Raw genomic sequence first — 20,944 nt, forward strand, 5'->3', positions numbered from 1 at the left:
CGCGTCCTCCCCCATCCTTTCTTGCCAAACAAGCCTGGCCTGCAACCATGGGCCCGGCCCATGTAGGCCCACAAATGTGGGCCTGCGGCTATGGGCCAGGCCTGTCTGAGCCCACATAAATGGGCCCACATGTCAGGCTCCTCTTCCTCGGTTCGTCTAGTCGTCTTCCTACTCTCCTCCGATCTCCAATTCTTATCCAACCCATGGTGCTTGGCTCCCCGGAAGTCGGGATGGAGGATTCGTCGGCGACTCACCTCTCCGACGAGGTGCAGGATCCAGGTTCGATCCATAATCTTACTTGCTTTCGTCGCCACTTGGTAGTGAAGCTCTAGTTAGTCTGTAGTTAGGGTTGTGATTTGTGAAGGGAAGCAAAATCAGTAGCTCGATACCTAATCGATGAACTCCACGCTTGCCATGGCTCTAGGTAGAGGAAGCTCAGATGCTTCTGTTCGTACTTCTTTGCGAGATTCGACAGGAAAGGAGGCTGTTGCGGCCGCTGAACCGGTGAGGGAGGAGCTGGTTCAGAGCGCGGTCGGTTTTCTGAAACACCCAAAGGTAGTGGCCTCTTCTGATGTCCAGAGGCGTTCTTTCCTTGAGAAGAAAGGGCTCACCGTGGATGAAATCGATGAGGCATTTCGACGTTTACTTGTAAGATTTGTTCTTTTCGCTGCCTTGTCGGCTCTTCTTTTTTTCAGAGCAGGGGTGAATCACTGGTGGTTCTGACTTGATTAATTTCTCTAACTTAGTTTCTGCAATTTTCAGAGCCCATCTTCAAACTCCATGAGTCCAAATTATTGCACATATCAAGGTATGCTGTGGTCACCTGTCAAGATTGTTGATTAGGTGATGGTGTTGTTCTGTGTGATTGGTCACTCCAAATGAACTTCCCCTCTTTAGGTTTATATATGCACAACGGTGCTCTAAAGTGTAAATGGCTTCATCAAGACATGTCTAATGACATCGCCTTGTGTTTTCCTTCATTTTTCAGGGGTATCTGATCATTCTTCAAAAATCACACAGGTCAGCTAAAAAGTACAGAAAAATGTTTTTTTCAGTCCACACTTGGTATCGATCATGCATTATGATGTTTATGTTGCAAGCTTTAAGTTATCCCTTTCTCTTTGCCACAGGAGAATCCTTCAACAGTTACAAAATGTATGGATGATGATTCAGGTTTGCTCATGCTGCCTTTCCATGAGTCATGTTGACTAATTTATCCATGTTTTCTAATTCTGTTGTTCCTTCTTGCTTTTATAGGGAGACCTGAGCCTGAAACTGAATCTGTGGATCCTGTGGTGCCTCGCCACCCAAAATCATATATGGAGGTCAGCTATATTGAGCATCACCTTTTTTTTTTCCTGTCACTCTAGCATGAGCGTAGAATCGATGTGTTTTTCTTTACTCCTAAGCATGCTACTTGAATATTTACCAATGAAGTTTAGAGTGTACAGTTGTTACTGACTGTATCGTGTTGCACGATCTATGATTCTAGTAGTCTGTAAGTGATCGCAAGTTACATTTGCTCGTGCTGGTGAAAGGTCATTCAAGAGTCAAGACTACCTTGCTAGGAAGTGCGCTTTCTTAATAGTTTTAGATATAAACTTGAGCACTCCTTCATCCGCTTTAATCGCTAAGTGCAGTTCAATGCTTTGCTGGCATGCACAGTAGATTTTTCTTCCTTCTTTTGATGTACCATATACTGGACATTGGAGGGCAACTCATCAACATGTTTTATATATTTTGGGGATTATCTATTGTATGATGGTGCAATTAATTTTAGTGTGCTCTTATTAAAGTATTAGGACAAAAACAACTTATCAGCCAGAAAGTTTTATTATTTTTTTGGATTTAATGTTGTGATGATGAGTAAGGAATATTAAAGTATGCAGATTCTGTTGCTGAACCAAAAATTAGCTCTTAACTGTCATACTGGATTTGACACTTGACAGATCATGGAAATGATACAAAGGGGAGAGCGGCCAGATGATATACAGGTATATCTGAGTTTATGCTTGTCAAGTTGACTTTGTGACCTTATCGCTTCTGTTTCAATATAGGACATTAATGATGACCCTCCAAACCCTTATCAACCAATCTCGGAATCCCGCATGGCACCAAAGCCCAAGGTTTGTAGTTTTACGTTTCCAGCTAAACAAACCTTTAGTAGTATAGGATGTAGTTCTTTTGTTAGCATGATAGAAAGTATGTACATGTACGTAGGGACTACAACCAGCATTTTATGCTGAAATTAGAGTAACTCATGCTAGGCTGTTTTCGGACAACACAGTTCACTCACGTTTATTTTGTAAACAGCCATGGGAAAAGCAGGGTCAAGAAAGTTCCATCTGGGAGTTGAAATCTCAGTCAATGGACACCATCGAATCGAGATCAGAAATTCAACTTGACAGCGCCAACCAATTTACTGAAACAGAGAATAGATCAAATCAAGGGGACTCACTATTGCTGGAAGAAACGGTTGCAGGTTCTGAAGCTCACACAGATGATGCTGCCTCGACAAAGTCGTAAATGCAAAAGCACGTGATGATGGAATTGAACATGCTGGGAAACTATTTCAACATATACTTAGCCAAAAAGCTCGAATTTCTAGTGCAACAGTTTTCTGAAATTCTCTGAACCTGCTTTCTCTGAGCTCACTGATCTGCGTACTTCCCTATTGTTGGAATCAGATTTAGCAGGCACAAAAGACCTCCCAATTTTCGTTAGCTGGAACAGTTATACAATCTGTATAATGTAATCATGAAAAATATACAAACAACAACATGAAATGTTGTGACTTGTGAGGCTCATGTCATGTCTGAAGTCTGAACCCTTGCATCTGTAACAGACAAGCAAAGATTGCTTGATTGGCTAGAAATAGAATTGTTGAATCTGAGGAAACCATTAGGAACAGAGTACCGACACTGATCCCAGTGTGAACCCGGCTGGGTGTGAAAGTCTCCCCAATAGTGTGTAACCCCATCTGCTCTTTTTCGTGGCGTCGAATATGCTTCAGCGTGCGTGTCGCTAGCAACGAACAGCAACCGGAGAAGAAATGAATTCGGCCTTGCTTTGATACGCATCTGCCTGCCTACTATGCCGATGGGTCTTGACGCGACGTTGATACACCGCACAGTGACACACACAACTCCTCATCTTTTCCAAGTTTTCCAACGCCAACTACCTCGACCAGCAATCAACCTAACCTAGACGATGCAAGAGACGATCGAGACACAAAGCTACATGCCTAACCAGTCCAAAATACCACTGCTCTTACCCGGTCTTGCTTGCAGAATTAACGACATGTTTGGTGCCTTTTTGGTTGGGCAAAAGCAAGTGCCATTTTGACTTGACTAGTGAGTAGTATTACTACATAGTAGGAGTACATACTATTCTTTGCTCATAATGCAGAGTTGTGTTTGACTGGGTACTAATGCTCGTCAATGAGGAGACTTCACTCTTACTAGCTCAGGAGAATGTTCTTTTTAACGACTTTGATACGTCAATATGACGTTGTGAAGTTGCGATGCAGAAGAGAGTTTTGATGGCAATAATTCAGATTAGGTGCTGTAACTGGAGATGACGTCAGGGAAATAGGAGAGGGCCAAAAGTTGAAAGCTAGAGCAGCGTCAACAATGAGCCTAAGTTTAGGTAGTATTAGGCAGCTCAAATTGGTCATCATGTCAATGACAACCCTGGTCCTAACACCTTGTATGACAACACACGCAAACAAAAGCATTTCCATTTTCTGTAAACATTTGCAATGATGCAAACTAAAACAGATGTCAATTTGCCATTACATGTAGAAATAGGACTTTGAACCCATGACCTTTGCGGTAGTCAACCAATTTTCTATGTGAGTAGTCCACCCTGTACCATCGAATTACATTTTCCATCATTTCAATCGTCCCCTGTTTTTTAGCCTGTAATTATATTTCTAGAAAGAGCGATTTTACTGCCTTTGAGGTATCAGGAGATATCAAATTTGATACATCTCGGTACCTTTGATATGTATCAAAATTTGATACCTCTCGGTACCTCTTGGTATATCTCAAGTATAGTAACATTTCTTTTTTAGAAATTAGATATATGACAGTTTTGTTCTTAAAATTTTATTGCAGGAGGTTTTTAAATGGAAAAAAAAGGGTTATTTTCTGTAGTCATGGCTGATGTTGATGGCACTGGTGTGAGCTAGTAACAATCCAGAGAACAAGTTGACGGGAACAGATGACTATAAACGGGCTATTGGTGTGCGTCGAGATCAAATGGATAATTCCTCTCACCGGCGCCGGATTCTCCTGGGCAAAAATGTGGAGTTTGCTCGGCCAAGTGGTCAGCAGCTCAGGCACGCACAGTCTCTTTTTCACAGTTTTAATAGGAGTACGAGACTGACTGCGACGCAATGCCTTCTGGCTCTTTTGTTTTGTTCCTTTTGTTCTGTTTCGTTTTACTCCCCCGAAAACAACATCACGCTAGCCGATCAAGCTTCCTCCTGCGAGAATGCGACGCGAAAACTAAATGGAAATGGTTGAAGGTTTGAGCCCGATCAGGCACGTTTCCCAGCTCAAGCAAAGGATCTCACCCAATGTTACTGACTTTCTGCTACCTGAAATGAATGCAGTTTCTGGGCACAGGTTTTGGTCTCTGAATATGAAACTCTGAAAAAGTAATTCTGAACATGGAGAAGAAGTTCAGACAGGAGGAAATATTGGAATGCAGGAAATTCAGTAAAGGTGTGTAGACAAGTAGAATTAGACAGAGAAATAGATTATGGGCTTCAGCTAGAAGTTACCACATCTCATCTCAGATTAGAAGTTTGAAAAACCAAGCAAGCAGATGAGAGATAATTAACCTCTCCATCCAAATCCATCACTCCAGTTATATGTTCTAACTGCATGTGCTTTTCTTTTCATGTAACTATCGTTGAGCACGTGATAATCAGCTGCTCTCATGTATGAATGCTCTGCTACAGTCGCGGAGAATTGACACGAAAGATACACAAAATGGATCGAACACCAGCATTTCAAATCGATAGAACAGGAGAGCCATTTTCATCATGGTGTCCAGTTAATTTAGCAATCGTCGGTCGATCGGTGGTGCCCATTTCAGATTGGCCATTCCGTACGTTTGTCCCTATGCTGTCATGATCCCAATTATGAACGAGCGAACTGCATATATCTTACCGGACGTCTCCAGCAATCTTAAGCAACAAGCACCGAATCAATCACGAAGCACTGCTACACATTCTGGATCTGATTTTTTTTTCAAGGCAAATATTTTGTATCTGATTTTTTTAATTTTTTTTACCATTTATAAGAAAGTATCACTGTATTTTTCTATAAAACTCGATACCTTTAGATGCCTTTTTTTTAGTGTAGAATTCACTGAAAATTTTGATATTTACTACAAATACTTTTTAAAATTTCTCCTTGTTAATTAACCATAACATAAATTAGGCATCATGAATATGAGTTAGAATGTGCAGAATTGTTGAAATCTCAATGCTACAATTGTAGGTTAGGTCTCGTTGGAAAAATCTCTCGATTACTAAAAAAGAAAGACATGAAGGCCTTTTTCTGGATCACGAATTTTACAGGATTTTTGCACCGTCCAGTTCTATTCCTTTAAAACTATCCTCCATTTCAACGAGGTCAAAAATTCCACCTATATGCACGCACCGCCTGGGCGAGCACCGATCGAATCGTCGGAGTCCGGCCGGCCACCTGGCGCCGCCGCCGCCTCTCGTGATGACGGCGCATCCACGGCACCTCGGCCGGCCGGCGCCGCACACGTGTCGCGCTTTGTGCTAATTAATCTCGTTCGTTTCCAGCCCTAAAGCTAGTCGTAATTAACTGTTACTACCTTTCCTTTAAAGTAGCAGGATGCACCGTGCTCAAAGTATGTATCATGTGTGTCTACACAGTGATCCAACAGTACTATCACCACGTGTGCATCATCCATCAGAAATAATTTATTAAAGAATATAGTAAAAACAGGTAAATATTAATTTACGGAAAATAAAAAAATGTCACTCTCACAAAATTAATGAATTTGCTATTGCACATGTATAAACTCGGGTGTACAAAACCTTTTCTAATGGAGGTTTTTCTCGCGCCACCCGTAGGCGTTCACACTCTGTCCGAGAAAGACAAAGGCCAGTTAAGTCACTGACTTCACACTGTTCATAGTCCACATTAAGCCGTAATTAATTAACCTAATCACGTGATTAATTGACTATCAATATATGCAGAACCAAACACTGTAAAATTAATTAGAACGGATGCGGGTGGCTGCGGCTGATGCCGTTCACGTTGGCGAAGAGGCCGACGAGCTCTTCCCGGTAAGGCAAGAACGTCCGCCGCGGCGTGCCCCCGCCGGCGCCGGTGCCGGTGGCGCCACCGCCCTTAGCGCCGTAAGCTATCCTGTGGATGGCGGCGACCGTGTCGATCTCTGCGGCGGCGGCCTGTGCCGTCTTGCGGCCGCTTGCGGGCGTCGGCTTGGGTGGTTTGGGTTTGGGCTTGAAGTGTTCGACGTCGTTCTCCTTGCTACTGGGCGGTGGGATGGGGAGGAACAGGAACTTCTCCTTGCCGTCGCTGTGGCTGCGGCCGACGACGAGCTCGCTGATGCGGCGCCACCGCGCCATGGACCCCGTTGAGCCGCTCTTCCTGGGCGGGCGCGGGGAGGCCGATGCCGAGGCGGAGCCGGCGCCGGCGCCGGGCGTCCAGAGACAGTAGCTCTCCGGCGGCGCGCCGTCCAGGCCGCCCTCGTCGGACGCCGCCGCGGAAGACGACGACGACGACGTGGACGTGGACCACCTGTCGAACGAACCACGGGACTCCTCGAGGAAGAGCCGCCCGAGCGGGCCCCTCGTCCGCGGCGGCACCGTCGCCGCAGCGTCGTCCTTGGCCGGATGCTGCTGGCGATCGCCTCCTCCTCCGGCGCCGGCGCGGCCGAAAACCGGGTAGAACGGCTTGATGCGGCCGTCGGCGAACAGGTCGTCGGCCACGGCGGCGGTGCCCGCGGGGGAGTCCCTGCTGACGAAGGGGAACTCGAACTCGAACTCCCCATCGGAATCAGTTTCCTCCTCCACTCCCGTCGTCGTCACGTCGCTGGAAGAAGCCTCCGCCGGCAGCACGTCGGCGGCGACGTCGGCGGTGGGATCTTGCGGCTCTGGAATCCTCTCCTCCATGGTGGCAGGAGAGGGGGAAGGAATGAGAATTGAGAGATAGGAGGAGGAGGAGACGAGAGGCGACGATGCGGGTGGATAAGAAATGGAGTCAGAGAGCGGCGTTTATAAAGGGGGTGTTGCACCGGTGCACGTCTTCCAGAAGCTCGTGCTGAGCTGGTGCAGGCCGTGGACCCTGCCTGAAGAGACTCTCCCCAAGCATTTCTGAATTCTGATCAATGGCGTGGAATTTTCACCCAAACGTGACTCCTTTGAAAGTTACTGCATCTGTAACAAAATATAAAAATCTAAAATTAAATGAGATATTTTCTAGTACTATAAATCTGGACAGTCGTAATAGAAAATGTCTTATCTGATTCTAAGTTCTTATATTTTGAGACGGAGATAGTAAATACTCCCTCCGTTTTAAAATATTTGACACCGTTGCGTGTTTGACCATTCGTCTTATTTAAAAAATTTAAGTAATTGTTTATTCTTTTCATATCATTTGATTCATTGTTAAATATACTTTTATGTACACATATAGTTTTACATATTTCACAAATTTTTTTAATATGATGAACGGTTAAACATATGCTAAAAAGTCAACGATGTCAAACATTTTGAAACGGAGGGAGTATACAAGATTTACAGGGCTATTTATTAGAAATTAGTTTGATTTTTAGGAGAAAAAAATATCTAAATTCCTCCGTTCAAAGAAAGCCTTAATTACCTTATTTATGTTTTTTTTGTTTCGACGATGCGCAAAAGCATTGTAAATCTCTGTATTTATTAAGATTTTTTTTTTGGGAGGGGAGAGTTACGTCAATTTATGAGATGTGCTTGATAGTGCAGCGGTAAGATGTGTGTAGTTTCAACTCTGAGATTATGTATTTAATAATTTATTCTTAAAAAATAAATATCATAATTTCATGCATTTGCACCACCAAAAGCATGAAGGAGCTCGCCGTGGTAGGGAAGCAGTTTGGACGCCTGGTAACATTAACGATTAGCCATACAACGATTCAGGGTAAGGCATCAGGATGATCAATAGACTCGTCATGTCCAACAATAAAAAAATTAACTTACATATGTTTGCGGGTGACATATTTCATATTGATCTGTCGTATCAAATTGTTTTTTTTATCTTTGAGTCCTTTTTTTTAAAAAAATAAAGTTTGATAACCATTTGAAAGGTATAAAAAAAATGAGGAAATGTCCTCTTCAACGATGAAAACACCTTTTCCCATTAGGTTGCATGATCGTGTTTATTGTCCAGTATACGATGCATGATCGACAGAGAATATGAGGTGTTTTAACTAACGTACCGTTAGTGTGTTACTGTTATAGCTAACTTTGCACTGAGCAGCATTACCATAGCAGTCATATCATCCATCATTAGTGGGCGCGAGATGGATTAATCAATGACACGTACCGCATGAAAATGATATGATTCGAGTGCGCGCTCCCACCGCGAGACTTTGTGTGGACTGCAACTGCAATAGTCTAAAGGGAACCACTTCCCTTGGACTCCAAGTCTCCCTTTGCGCCACAAATCAAATCCACAATCCTAGAAAATCCTATAAGAGCATGCATGCATCAACGACCATGAGAAAAAAGAAAAGATTAGATATGAAATATACGACGACGCATGCATCATACAGTCGCTGTCTTGCCCTGATCTCATGACCTCATGAATTAAAGCGGAGAGGCTGGAGATCGGTCTCATCATGTTTGCTGTTGACATGCTACTTCAATTCTTCCGGATCAATCGATCGGTTAACGTTCGGTTCGTGTGTCTGTGTGCATGCACAATTAATCGAGAGAGACCAACACGCCATATGCGTTCCCACGCTGGTTACACACGGCGGCGAACTCAAACTCGTGGAGCTAAGCTGAGCTAGCGCCAGGAGCCAGGGAGAAAGAATCAGGGTGATTAATCACCTAGCTAATTACTCCAAGATTGGCAGGAATGGATGGATGGGGTGGCTGGCTGGATTCTCTCGTTTGTCCGTTGGTCCCTAGCTCGCTTCCTTGCTTGATGCGCACGTCGAGGTGGAGATCTCGCCGGCGTTTAGCGTTTTCATGGTTTCTTCTCTTCTTTCATACGGTGGCTGCCGCTGCTCTGCGCGTGATGTTGATGGTGACGTAGCGGCCGGCCACCCGGGGGGCGTGTACGCGTGGCGGTGCGCGTCGGCGGTAGGCGGCGCGGTGCGGATGGGTTGTCGTCTCGTTTCGTCGTCCGTGGAATTCGGCGGTCACCTCAGCTGCCGGCGCCGCGGCGGCCGTGGCCCCGTGTGGTCGTCTGCGTCCGGCGGGGGTAACGCGAGGATGGGCTAGTTCGTGTGAGTGGGCCGAGAAGGTGCGGCCTGCCTAACGCTGACGGGCCAGTACGACGTTGATGTGGGCCGATAGATACACCGGCGCTAGGCCTAACTGGATCGCTCTACCGGTTGCGCAACAAAACCTGCTCGGCCGTTCTAGATGGCTACCTAGGAATAAGTTCACTTTGGGTGCCTCTATTTGTCGTCCAAATTTCGTCCCTTGATAACAAAATCGGGTACAACACGTTCCCCAACATACGAAACCATTTAAATAAAATCCCTGGGTAGTATTTGACCCCGGTTTTAGCTGAGGTGTGCTTACATGGCAAATTTAACTCGGTCTTCATCTGACATGGCATTGACGTGGCGCTTACATGGCAATTCGATCCGAAAAATAATAAAACCTATGGAACCACATGTCAGTTTCACACACACAATAATAAAAAATGGTGGGGCCCACGTGGACCCCACCTATCATCCTCCCTACCCTTCTCTCTATCCCATCCCTCTCTATCCTCTCTCCTTCCTCTTCTCTCTATCCCCCCCTCTCTCTCTCTCCCCGAGAATGGCGAGCGGTGGCGGGCGGCGACAGAGCTAAGAGCCGGTAGGCGGAGGGTGGAGCGGTGCCCCGGGCCAAGAGTAGCACCAGAGCCAGTAGGGCCGCCGTCCCGCCGCCTACGGCAATGGCCGCGACCGCCACGCCGGACAACTTCTTTTTCTTCTTCTTCTCAGCCACTGGCATGGAACCACCTCCGCTGCCTCGTCCATCCGTCGGCGTGCCATCAGGAGACGGGAAGAACGGCTCGCATGGGCGGCTCAGGGGCTTGCCGCTGAGCTGGAGGTTGCCGACGAAGGACTCAGGCGGGACTGCTTGTTCTGTTTTTCTCCAGAGATTGTTCAGATATTCTGCTTGACTGCTTGCCTGACGAAATCTAGAGCATGCATGCGCATAACTGTGATGAGACAACCACATGAATATTACTACCTCTGTTTTTTAATAGACGACGTCATTGACTTTTTTTCACATGTGTGACCATTTGTCTTATTCAAAAAAATTTTATAATTATAATTTATTTTATGATGAGTTGTTTTATTACTCATAGTACTTTAAGTGTGATTTATATCTTATACATTTGCATAAAATTTTTGAATAAGATGAATGGTCAAACATGTGAGAAAAAGTCAACGGCATCATCTATTAAAAAACGGAGGGAGTACTTGACAACTTGTTGGATCGATGTTTCCGCGGAGAGCCTCGGGCAAGATGTCGATCTTGAGGAACGGCGGCAGTAGCGGCCCGAGGAACTTGGTCGTCTCGCCGGACATCGTAGGGATGTGCAGGCTTGCCACGTCGAGAAGGAAGAGGGGATCCCGCCGGCCAGGTCGCGGGTGCGGGGCCCGTCGCCGCCGGGTGCCCGCCTCACTCTGTCCACCGCCACTCCTTGCTCGCCCCACTTCGGCCGCTACCGCTCCTTCCACGCCCCACTCTGGCCGCCGCCATTCCTCCCCACCGCTCTGCCGCCGTCACCGCTCCGCCCCGCCGCTTTGGCTGGAGAGAGAGAAGGGGGATAGAGAGAAGGGATAGCGAGGATGACAGGTGGGGTCCCACCATTTTTCATTATTATTTGTGTGAAACTGACATGTGGGTCACATAGGTTTTATTATTTTTCGGATAGAATTGCCACGTAAGCGCCACGTCAATGCCATGTCAGATGAAGACCGAGTCAAATTTGCCATGTAGGCGCCACCTCAGCTAAAACTGGGGTCAAATACTGCCGAGGGACCTTATATAAATGGTTTCGTAAGTTGGAGGACCTGTCGTACCCAGATTTACGATCAAGGAACGAAAATCAGACTGGGCGACAAATAGAGGGACCCAAAGTGAACTTATTCCGGCTACCGACGATTGCGGTCCAGTTGGATCGCTATCCATGAATGGAATAAGTCTTACTTTGAGTCCCGCTATTTGATTCGTGCCCCTCAACAATTGTACCAGATATCCTAACCCCTCTACTATTAAAACTGCTATAATTTAACTTCCTTGATGATTTTGTAAGCTATTTTTGTTGAAGTGGTTCATTGGCTAATCAAATAACCGAGTCAGCACATGATGCTTCGAACACAGGTCGTCTAGTCTACCACTTGTGAAGCTTAGCCGGAAGACCTCTGGGCATTTCTTAAGGGAGTTGAAGTGGACTTATTCCATCCAAAACATGGTTAGCCTATTTGGGTAGTATCGATCTCTCCTGTTCTTTCTTTCCTTCCTTCCCTTCCCTTTTTTTTCTTTTTTTTTTGCGAGAACCCCTTCCTAGTTCTTACATCATGATTTTCTCTTATGTAGACAAACTCAAAATCCCCACGCACTATATATATACGAGATACAGAAAAACCCCTGATGAAATTAAGTACAGGCTTCTACCCACAGTTAGAGAATGCAGATATTCGAAATGAACAATTCCCATATAATTGGATATTGGAATTGAATGAGAATCCTGCTGAGTCCGGTCATTCATACACCAAAATCTACGGCTCAGTATCAAACCTCCGATTTGTGCCGTTACTGTGGTGGCAGACGTAGGAGCCTTTCGGTCTGTCAAACGGTGTGCACACCAATGGAGGTCCAAGGATTTAGTCGTCGCGGTAGTGCTGCAAAGCTCCGTCGATTTGGTCCTCTTCTGCTATTTAGTCGCATATAGAAGTTTGTTTCCTTAGATTGGTTAGTTTCTACCTCGTTAAAGATGGTGTTTCTGCTACCTTTGTATCCATCTGTGATGTACTGGGGTGTATCCCTTTAACTCTGTCTTTGTTAATAAAGTTGTTTAAGTTTTTTTAAAAAAAGAGAATCCTGCGGATAGAAAGCATTTCGACGTCACCAGAATCTGGATAGAGTTTAAATTAGCTGAAACGAAAGCAAAGATCCCCATGGTTTAGCCCCCTGGATTCAGTGATTAGGCCTAATCTAAAACCGATCCTTGCCGCGGAATAAAGGCGGGGCCTATCGACCACTCCCCATAGAAAATTTCAGAAAACCGGGCAGAGAAAATTCAGAAAAACCAGGCCACCCCCACCAAGCGCAAGCGCGCAGAAAATGACATCGAATCGAGCCGATCGATGGCGCGGCTGATAAAGTTAGCCGAAAGCCGAGCCGCAGGAGAACGGGCCGCGCCGCGTGCATATGCAATCCAAACCAAGAGGCTGCCGTGACGTGTATGCGTATAGCTCCAGCAGCCAAGTGCTACCAAACCCCGCTTCCAACGGCCGGCCAGAGAGCGACACCGTGGTAAAACGACGGAAGAGAAAAGGAGTAGGGAACAAGGAAGCTGCTAGAATCAATTTCTTTGTATATTGCACGTTTGCAAATATCTAGACTGGGTACACAACTTGCATATATAACAGAGTATCACATGGATTGGACTCCGGCCGTACTACCTCCGCCCCCGTAATAAATTAATTTCTGATTACGAATTTGGATATAACATAGTTAAAAGTTGGTTAATTATTTTTCGGTGATAAGCAAGGTATATATGGTATCTTCGTCAAACTTAAAATATGCTGGCTTAGTTTCTTGAGAGATGCTTATATAAATTGTGTATATGTTTATAGGGATGAGTATGCGTATATTATAAGCATCTACATTTATACTATATATGATTCTAAAACAAATTGTTTTCCTTTAAGATAGAGGGTGTAGATTGTAAGTTGTCCATGCATACATGCACATGTCAATCTTCTCTTCGCCCATGTATATATACTTGTCAAGCTCCTAGGTGGTCCAATGGCTGTTCTAGTTTTCACCGCTAGTGTTAACACTATTGAAGACGGAAAACCCTTAAATATAAATAACTACGGTCTAAGGAGTGTAGGAAATTTTCAGCCTCATCATTTGGCTTATGCTAGCTTATACTTATGCTTATAAGCCAAATTTTAAATTTTCAATCTTAAATTTGAAGTTAATTTTGGAGTTTTTTTCATCGTAGCTTATTTTTTAGCCTTTGCTTTTAGATTGCCAAGAACACATATATAAAATTTTTATTTATAAATTATTTTCTATTTGTAAATATGTTGTTTCGCTTATTTCGATGGAGTCCTTTTTTGATGGTTCAATCACTGTATGCTACCTTTTTCTATAAAAGCTAGTAGTTCATAAATATGCAGATAGTGAACACTGGTGTTAATGTACAATAGTGACATGTACTAATAGTATCCTAGTTTGAAATTTCAAGCTCACTTGGGTCAAAAAGAATTTTGGTAGCTGACAAATTACGCATGTTAAACGCTCCTATTACATATTCAACTGTTCAAGAAAAGGCTCTTAAAGGTTATTCCTAACAACTCCACTATTTCTTTGGCTCCTAAGCATGTGTAAAGATTAACCATCAAGCAAACCTCTGGAAGAAACATCTTGGATGGTAGTATGGTACGACCTGTAGCTTTTCTCAGGATGTTTTTCTGTCTCTCACCTGCTTTCTTAATTAACTCCTTTCCGTCCTTTGTACTTGTTGTAATGGAGTACCCTAGTTTATGCATTTACGCACCTTCTCGAAGGATTTGCCTTTCACAAACAGGCCGGGTAGGTAAAAGAAGAGTAAATTTTATAAAACTATATGGTTTATGGTTAAAGTTGTATAACGTCATATATTTTAATACTTAGCATTTAACTATATTTTGGTACTAAAATTTCACAAAACTACATTATTAACAAATGGATCCACCCATTAGATGACGTGGTTCTTTCCCTATATATATTTAGGATGCAGGCATGAAATGATGAATATTTCACTTAGGATAAAGCTCCTGTGTCTACATTCTAGGTGAAATATCCATATCATTTTGCGGTGGACCCGTTCGTTGATAATATAGTTTTATAAAATTTCCTAAAACTATAGTTAATTAAATGCTAAGTTTCAAAGTGTCTATATTTAATTTTAACTTAGATCATAAGATATAAAGTTTTGTGAAAAATTGACTTTCCTTTTTTAAAAGAAAAAAGACTTGCGAGTCCAGCCGAGCCGAGCCGAGCTGAAATCCATAGTAGCCACCCTCCATGGTATATATCCACGTCTCCCTTAAACGCAACCCCTCACCCACCCATCACACACGCAAAACCACCCTCGTATCTATTGCTGTATCAAAGCGGAGACGCCAAGCCAGAGTCGACGATTCGATTAAACAAGGAAGAGGAAGAGGAAGAGGAGAGAGAGAGAGATTGGAGTGGCATTAGCGCGAGGGGGAGGCGGGCATGGGGGTGCTGCGGAGCACGCACAGCATGGAGGCGGAGGTGGAGGAGATGCGCGCCGCGCTAGCGCTCGCGCCGCTCGGCCGCCACGGCGCGTGGAGGTCGGGGGCCGCGGCGAAGCGGGAGGCCGGGGCGGAGGAGGGCGCGGCGCCCGAGGCCCGCACCGTGTGCGTCACCGGCGGGATATCGTTCGTGGGGCTCGCCGTCGTCGACCGCCTCCTCCGGCACGGCTACGCCGTCAGGCTCGCCCTCGAGACGCAAGGTTAGTCATCGCTTGTCTGGCCCGCCCCACCCCGCCCTTAGCAGCAGCAGCAGTTGCGTGTTCGTCGAATGGGGAATTATTGCCGATGAGTTGGATGGTGTTTGCTTCGCATTTGATTTGACATCGGATCATGCCACCCGGGAGTTGGTACCAGTCTCTGTTTGTGAAATCTGTTTTGGTACACCGGCAAAATCGACTGCTTATTTTTAATGCCTGCAAAATGCAATGCAGTTCGATTCACGTACGTCTTCAATTTTAGCCAGAGAAAACAAGTTCAATTTTATTACTAATCCCTTGTCGGGCAGAAGATATCCAGTAATTTAGTCCAAACTTGTACCAATCCGATTTTCAAATTTTATAGTATGCAAAGTACCACTACCAAATTGCACTAATAAACGAAACTTAGATTAGTTAGTATATTCATTTTGGATCATTTATGCATTAAGTCATTGTCTCTAACCCCTTTGCACCCCTTGTTTTAGTTGGTAAACCTTTGTCTTTTTTTGCTCAAATCGTATTTTGTTTCCGCATGCTTCGGTTCATGCTTGGTGCGTTGTGCTGTGGTGAACCTCACGCGATGAGCGTGTTGCACTTTGAATGCACGCACCAAAGTTCCGTTCTCTTTTTGCTATTCCTTTTTTTACGAGTCGAGGGAGAGAAAATTTTTTGAGTGACTGAACCATTTTGCCATTTTGGCACTTTTTTGTTGGAACCATTTTCAGTGAATTTTTTAGTGACTGAAGCAATTTTTGCTATTTTGGCAACAAGTCCAATTTTTGTTCCAATTCCTGGAAAATTTTTTGAGTGACTGAACCATTTTGCTATTTTGGCAAAAAGTCCAAGGGAGTGAATGAAATTGCTTCGGTCTCCAATTTTTGTTGTTGTTATTTTTATGTGAGTGACTGAACCGTTTTGCTACTTAATTTGGAATGGGAACTTTTGCCCATTAAGATAATCAACTTCGTTCTTTGCAGTATGGAGAGCATATGACAGTAGTTGATCTCAATTCATTTTGTCTGTCTAGCCACTTCTGGTACTTGGAGGTTCCACGCATGATGTTTGGTATCTCCAGTCCTCTTTATGATGTAAAAAATATTAGGATTGGTAGCATGTTGCATCAAAAATGGTCCGCAACGTATCGCCATATATCACCTTCAGTAATGTATCTTTCACAATCTAACCAGCCAAGTCACTCCCTTTGGAAAACAAGGACCTACTAAGTCATGCGTATTAAAGGAGATGTGACATTTTTCTCCCCTGCTCGCTCACTCCACTTGTGTGTGACATAGGGTAATTTGGTCGGCGAATAGAGCAGAAGCAAACTTGTCAAAACAAAACAGCACAAATAAACTGCAATTTCCACAGCAGCACACAAATGTATTTGTTTCTAGTGGTGTTTACAGCCTACTTTACCTTGTAATAACTTACAAGGCACACAGGTTACAATCTCCTTTGACAACTATGAACCTTTTTGTTTTGGACAGTGGGAACCTGGGGATTGCATTAGCACAAGGATAAGGTCCTCTCTTCTTTATCAGTATGCTGATAGGTTCACCTCATCTTACAACCTTCTCAAATGGATTGTTTGGATGATTAATCTGACACCAAAAGGACTGCTGATGCACCCCTTCTTGTCCCATAGCTGTTGTCAGTTCAAAACGTGTACCATGCCAATGAATGAGGATGAGAAACCGTGGGCACTAAGTTAGATTGTAATTAATGGTAAACTGAAGTGAATTCTTCTGAATTTTTTTTTTCTTTGAAGCTATCTTCTGAAACTTTTCTTTTCTATGGCAGAGGATCTGGACAAGCTGCGAGAGATGGAGATGTTTGGTGAGAACGGCAGGGACGGTGTCTGGACCGTGATGGCAAATGTAATGGACCCAGAGAGCTTGAACCAAGCATTCAATGGTTGTGTTGGTGTCTTCCACACATCATCCCTCATTGATCCAGGGGGCATCTCTGGCTACACGGTGAGTTGCTTGACCTGTGTTAGCGTTCATACAATATGTCAGATAAGTTCCCCTGCTTATTTGGTTCATCTGTGGAACAAGTATGCAATCTTGATAGTGTCATCTCTCCTACATATTAAAATGTATGAGCCACATCCACAAGCATCTTGTCTCTATTCTCTATGAATATAAGAGTGCACAATATGGGATAGGTAGATGTCATACCTCATGAATCAGGCTAACACACAGCATCACAAATCACAATCCTATTAGACTAGTAGGATATAGTTTTTAATTAAATGCATTTATAGTTAGAGTACACTTTATGCTGGTAAATACACAAATCAAAGGTAGGCCATGTGTTCTAGAGCAGTAGTGCTATATAACTGCTGAAATTATTGTTGGCTATTGACATTATGAATTGACCAATCATTTCTTCTCCGTTAATGGGCAAGACTTGAATATCTTTAACTTAAGGATGATAAGAACCAAGTCAGAAACAAAAGTATCTGTTAGCCAAGGCAACTGACTGATCTTTTGGAAAAAATATCAACTTTTTTGTGGGGCGAAAACATTATCAACTTACCATGCTGAAATATCAAAAACCAGAGAAAAGTCATTACTCATTACTGGTCTATATGTCCCACTAACACAATACAAAAGTATACAGAGAGTTTTATAGAACTTAAAATTTGTAATTAGATGCGATGATCCAACTAGGTGTTGCTCTTTAGGGCTACACGAATAAACAGTGCCTCGGACTAGGTGGTAGGTATAGCACCAAATATAAACCCATAAATAAGTAGCATAATGCTTTTAAGCGTGGACCAGTGTTTGAAACTTCAACAAACAAATTGACTGAGAGTGGTACCACGTAATCTTTATTATATCATATATGATGTTGCCATGTACTTTAGGTTCATCTAGATTCTAATCATAGATATGGTGTTTGGTTTATTGGTTCTACTCAGCATATACAGGGAAACATCTTTTAGTTTTTTTCTAATAAAGGGGGAAAATCCAGCTTACAGATAAATAACATACAAGAAAAAAAAAGAGTGACTCCCTTAGGGCATCAGAGTATTGTCTGCACAATCAACACAATAGGGAGAAACAGCACAATGACATTGACACAATCCCTACGGATATTGAAAGGAAATTCAGACGTCAGTCAGGAACAGCAAAGAGATTAAACTCAACAACACTTGTACAGTTGTACCCACTACATAGGCAATCGAAGTGTTATAGGAGTCCTGAGTCCATCCTTACGCTTGACATCTTTTAGGTCTATCATACCGTATATACAGTGTGATTTGCACCTGCAGCCTATAACATTCATCCTGTGATGCATATGTTTCGAAGATATGAAAGGCAGCCCATTACTATCTCGGTTGCAGTTGAAAGCTCAGCCACTTGACGAACAGTACGAATGTTTGTTCATCGCTTCTCTCTTTTCTCAGTTGTAGTAACTAACAGCGCACTTGTCAGACTTTTTGGTCAAGACTCAAGAATGACCTGAACAAATCAAATGGTTGGGTGGTCTATTGCCTTGTTCCTTTTGACATTCCCTGCAAAATCCATACTATTTTTGCAACCGCATGTTTCACTATTCCTCCTGTTTGCAAAGCTAATCATACTAGATAAAAAAAAAACTAACCTTTTCATATATCAGATATACTTTTGCCTTTATTTTACGATAGCTCATTATGAGGACTTAAGAGGCAGCTGTGGTTCTAGAACAATTGCTTTGCTAGATTTTTATTAGAATATGCTTGCTAGACTTTCCAGTTTTATTATCTGTCACAGAAGTAATTTAAAAATTATACTCCCTCCATCCCAAGATAAACCAACTTCGCATGGGATATGACATATCCATAGAGGTTGGTTTATTTTGAGACGGAGTGAGTATGTTGCATGCCATGATTAATTGTTAGTTGGGCAGTCAAAATCCCGTTTTAGTGAGCATGGGGCATTGCCATAGCCTTACCACCAGATGAGCCAACCAAAGAATCCGAAACTGATTGGGCATCTAATGGTTTCAGTGCACTTGCTTATTGACGTGATCCACTGATTCCTCTATGGTCCACTCATGTCAACATACATGTTGTAGTAGTAGTAGTTAAGTTTCTTCAAATATATATTTTTTTGGGCAAGTTGTAATGGGTTCTTTAAGTTTGTTGTAATCTATATTCAAAGCCTGGAACGCTGAAAACCGAATGGTCTTGGCCAGCTTCACAGAAAGAACTCTTGCAATTTCAAGTTTGTGTGATAAAAGAAAATGAGCACCGAATTGAAATGCCTTTGCTTTCCTAACTTGTCCACACCAATTTCAACAGAAACACATGGCGATTCTGGAAGCCAGAGCGGCCGAGCAGGTTGTTGAAGCCTGTGTCAGGACAGAGTCAGTGAGGAAGTGTGTGTTCACCTCATCGCTACTGGCATGCGTGTGGAGGCAAAGCTACCCTCATCACCGTCGTCGCTTCCCCGCCATCATCGACGAGAGCTGTTGGAGCGACGAGAGCTTCTGCCGCGATAACAAGGTGAGAGAGGACAAACCAATCTCGAATTCTCAAATCAATATTGCTGCGTTTAAATTTAAAAGAACATAAGAACAGCTAGGAATCGAAGCAAGCATTCTGAATTTCTAATGGCTGGGTCATGACGAACATTTTCAGCTGTGGTTTGCGCTCGGGAAGACGATGGCGGAGAAGGCGGCGTGGAGGGCAGCACGGGGCAGAGACCTGAAGCTCGTGACGATTTGCCCGGCGCTGGTCACCGGCCCAGGATTCCGCCGGCGAAACTCCACTCCGTCCATCGCCTACCTCAAAGGTCAGTCGATCTCGGCGAACTATACTACTCTCTGAATCAATCCGATCGACCGGAGCTAAGCTCTGACGGACGGCGGCGCGCGGCGGCGAACTGTTCGGTGCAGGAGCGCACGCGATGCTGGCGGAGGGCCTGCTTGCGACGGCGGACGTGGAGAGGGTGGCCGAGGCGCACGTCCGCGTCTACGAGGCGATGAGCGGCGGCGGCGCGGCCGGCGGCCGGTACATCTGCTACGACCACGTCGTCCGGCGCGGCGAGGAGTTCGCCGAGCTGCAGCGGCAGCTCGGCCTCCCGATCACCGGCGTGGCAGCTGCCTCGCGGCCCGGCTACTCCGACGACGGCGACGTCGACGGCGACGGGCGGTTCGCGCTCTGCAACGGGAAGCTGGCGAGGCTGGTGTCCTCGCGGAGGAGGTGCACCTATGACGTCTACTACCCCGCCTCGTACGACTAAAAATTAAATGAAAGCGTCGAGTTCGTGGGTGTTGCGATTCATCTTGTACAGAATTTTGGTGCGTTAATAAACCTAGCTAGATAGAACTTGTACAGTACAAAACATGAATTTGGATAGAAATTAGAAGTAGTAGAAGAGCGATGAGCAAACGCCACAGTGCGGCCGGAAGATTGCGGAGAAAGACAGCGATCTGCAGACCATCCAAAGTCGATGACTCCAACGAGCCAAACCAAAATTTTGTTCGTCACGTCTCGTAGAAAAAGCCAAGAAAGAATCCGAAGATCGGAGATAAGGCCAAAATTTTGTCAAATGATTTTGACCAAGTGTATTTGGATGGAATACTCTCAAAATCAATGGTCTAGTGGTTCAGTTCGTCTTGGGCCTTGAAGAATTGGCAGAGTGGAGATACGTCCGATTTGGGCCGAAAACGCCCTTTCGTGACGGCCCAGTAGAATTCGAGAAATCGTGGCCTCATGGGCCGAGTTAGGTCGCTGCAAAACCGAGACCGTCTCCTTCCTCCGCGCGCGTTGGCGCATTTGGTCGAGCGGCTCACGGGCGCCACTCCTTCGGCGGCGGTCGTGGCGACGACGGCGGAGATTTTGGCCGGACAGCGGCCGTAGCGCAAGGCGTGGAGCGGAGCGGGGCAGTGGCTGGGAGCCTGGGGTCGATCGCGCCTCCGCCATTGCCATCTACTTGAGGACTCCGCCTCCCGCGGCGGCTCCAATGCTC

General features: G+C 44.7%; 3 protein-coding genes across 4 annotated transcripts; 2 read left to right on the top strand and 1 right to left on the bottom strand.

Annotated features, from left to right (window-relative positions):
* Positions 1-164: 164 nt before the first annotated feature.
* On the top strand, positions 165-2,901 carry LOC127772727 (peroxisomal membrane protein PEX14-like). Of its 2 annotated transcripts, none has more exons than XM_052298684.1 (9): positions 165-279; positions 425-648; positions 763-808; positions 989-1,020; positions 1,131-1,173; positions 1,258-1,325; positions 1,950-1,994; positions 2,058-2,126; positions 2,314-2,901. In XM_052298684.1, the coding sequence occupies exons 1-9, from the start codon at positions 204-206 to the stop codon at positions 2,524-2,526; spliced, it is 816 nt and encodes a 271-aa protein (XP_052154644.1). In that variant the 5' UTR covers positions 165-203; the 3' UTR covers positions 2,527-2,901. The 2 variants fall into 2 exon arrangements, with proteins under 2 accessions (XP_052154644.1, XP_052154645.1); XM_052298685.1 differs by having other exon boundaries at positions 170-279; positions 476-648.
* A 3,128-nt stretch (positions 2,902-6,029) lies between these two features.
* LOC127774396 (uncharacterized) lies at positions 6,030-7,247 on the bottom strand. The gene has a single exon (XM_052300629.1). It carries the CDS (start codon positions 7,184-7,186, stop codon positions 6,269-6,271), a length of 918 nt encoding a protein of 305 aa, XP_052156589.1. The 5' UTR covers positions 7,187-7,247; the 3' UTR covers positions 6,030-6,268.
* A 7,334-nt stretch (positions 7,248-14,581) lies between these two features.
* Positions 14,582-20,356, top strand: LOC127773711 (cinnamoyl-CoA reductase-like SNL6). Its single transcript, XM_052299853.1, has 5 exons — positions 14,582-14,984; positions 16,782-16,957; positions 19,273-19,476; positions 19,612-19,765; positions 19,869-20,356. The coding sequence occupies exons 1-5, from the start codon at positions 14,726-14,728 to the stop codon at positions 20,213-20,215; spliced, it is 1,140 nt and encodes a 379-aa protein (XP_052155813.1). The 5' UTR covers positions 14,582-14,725; the 3' UTR covers positions 20,216-20,356.
* The last annotated feature ends 588 nt before the right edge of the window (positions 20,357-20,944 follow it).

The sequence above is a fragment of the Oryza glaberrima genome, chromosome 5 (assembly GCF_000147395.1).
Source record: "Oryza glaberrima chromosome 5, OglaRS2, whole genome shotgun sequence".
In the NCBI taxonomy this organism is placed as follows: Eukaryota; Viridiplantae; Streptophyta; class Magnoliopsida; order Poales; family Poaceae; genus Oryza; species Oryza glaberrima.

Bases quoted from the DNA above. Each gene is read 5' to 3' on its own strand.
- LOC127772727 (XM_052298684.1), top strand. From the start codon at position 204: ATGGTGCTTGGCTCCCCGGAAGTCGGGATGGAGGATTCGTCGGCGACT. The intron at 280-424 runs GTTCGATCCATA...CCATGGCTCTAG, and splicing joins CGACGAGGTGCAGGATCCAG to GTAGAGGAAGCTCAGATGCT. The intron at 1,326-1,949 runs GTCAGCTATATT...GACACTTGACAG, and splicing joins ACCCAAAATCATATATGGAG to ATCATGGAAATGATACAAAG.
- LOC127773711 (XM_052299853.1), top strand. From the start codon at position 14,726: ATGGGGGTGCTGCGGAGCACGCACAGCATGGAGGCGGAGGTGGAGGAG. The intron at 14,985-16,781 runs GTTAGTCATCGC...TTTCTATGGCAG, and splicing joins GCTCGCCCTCGAGACGCAAG to AGGATCTGGACAAGCTGCGA. The intron at 19,477-19,611 runs GTGAGAGAGGAC...GAACATTTTCAG, and splicing joins GCTTCTGCCGCGATAACAAG to CTGTGGTTTGCGCTCGGGAA.
- LOC127774396 (XM_052300629.1), bottom strand. From the start codon at position 7,186: ATGGAGGAGAGGATTCCAGAGCCGCAAGATCCCACCGCCGACGTCGCC.